This window comes from Pterocles gutturalis, unplaced genomic scaffold (genome assembly GCF_000699245.1).
Source record: "Pterocles gutturalis isolate BGI_N339 unplaced genomic scaffold, ASM69924v1 scaffold5943, whole genome shotgun sequence".
NCBI lineage: Eukaryota > Metazoa > Chordata > Aves > Pterocliformes > Pteroclidae > Pterocles > Pterocles gutturalis.
Genome location: NW_010122845.1, coordinates 6,430 through 7,028, shown reverse-complemented (window position 1 = coordinate 7,028; position 599 = coordinate 6,430). Strand labels below are relative to the sequence as shown.

General features: G+C 51.4%; 1 protein-coding gene across 1 annotated transcript in view; it reads left to right on the top strand.

Moving 5' to 3' along the window:
* Window positions 1-298: 298 nt before the first annotated feature.
* LOC104464825 (cytochrome c oxidase subunit 6B1) overlaps window positions 299-599 on the top strand; it is a 2,484-nt gene continuing 2,183 nt past the window's right edge. The window contains exon 1 of the mRNA XM_010077665.1: window positions 299-404. Within this exon, the coding sequence (XP_010075967.1) occupies window positions 299-404 (106 nt within the window). The remainder of the gene's footprint in view (window positions 405-599) is intronic.

Below are 599 nucleotides of genomic sequence, written 5' to 3'. Positions count from 1 at the left end.
CTCTTCCTCATTAGCAAAGATTAATTAACGTTAGGAGGGATTAATTAGTAATTAATATCAGACTAGTATTAGTATCAGGAGATTAATTAAGACTGATTAAGGGTTAATTACTCCCATTAATTAGCTCCCCAACGCTGCCCCTTGCCCTCACTGACCTTTTATTGGCCATCAATTATTTTCGGGGGTGATTAATTAACACCAAGAGCAATTAATCCTCCCCGGGGTGGGGTTATTAATTAGTGGGGGGGTTATTAATTAAGCTCAGGGTGTTAATTACCCCGTTAATTACCCCCCAGCCATGGCAGAGGACATCAAGGCCAAGCTGGAGCGCTACAAGACGGCGCCGTTCGACAGCCGCTTCCCCAACCAGAACCAGACCAAGAACTGCTGGCAGAACTACCTGGGTGGGTCCCCTGGTGTCCCCAAGGGTCCCCAAATGTCCCCAAGGGTCCCCAATGTCCCCTGATGTCCCCAAATGTCCCCTCAGGTCCCTTCGTCCCCTCCTGTCCCCCTCTTCCCCCCCAGATTTCCACCGTTGCGAGAAGGCGATGGCCAAGGGGGTGGATGGCTGTCCCCAAGGGTCCCCAAACGTCCCCGCA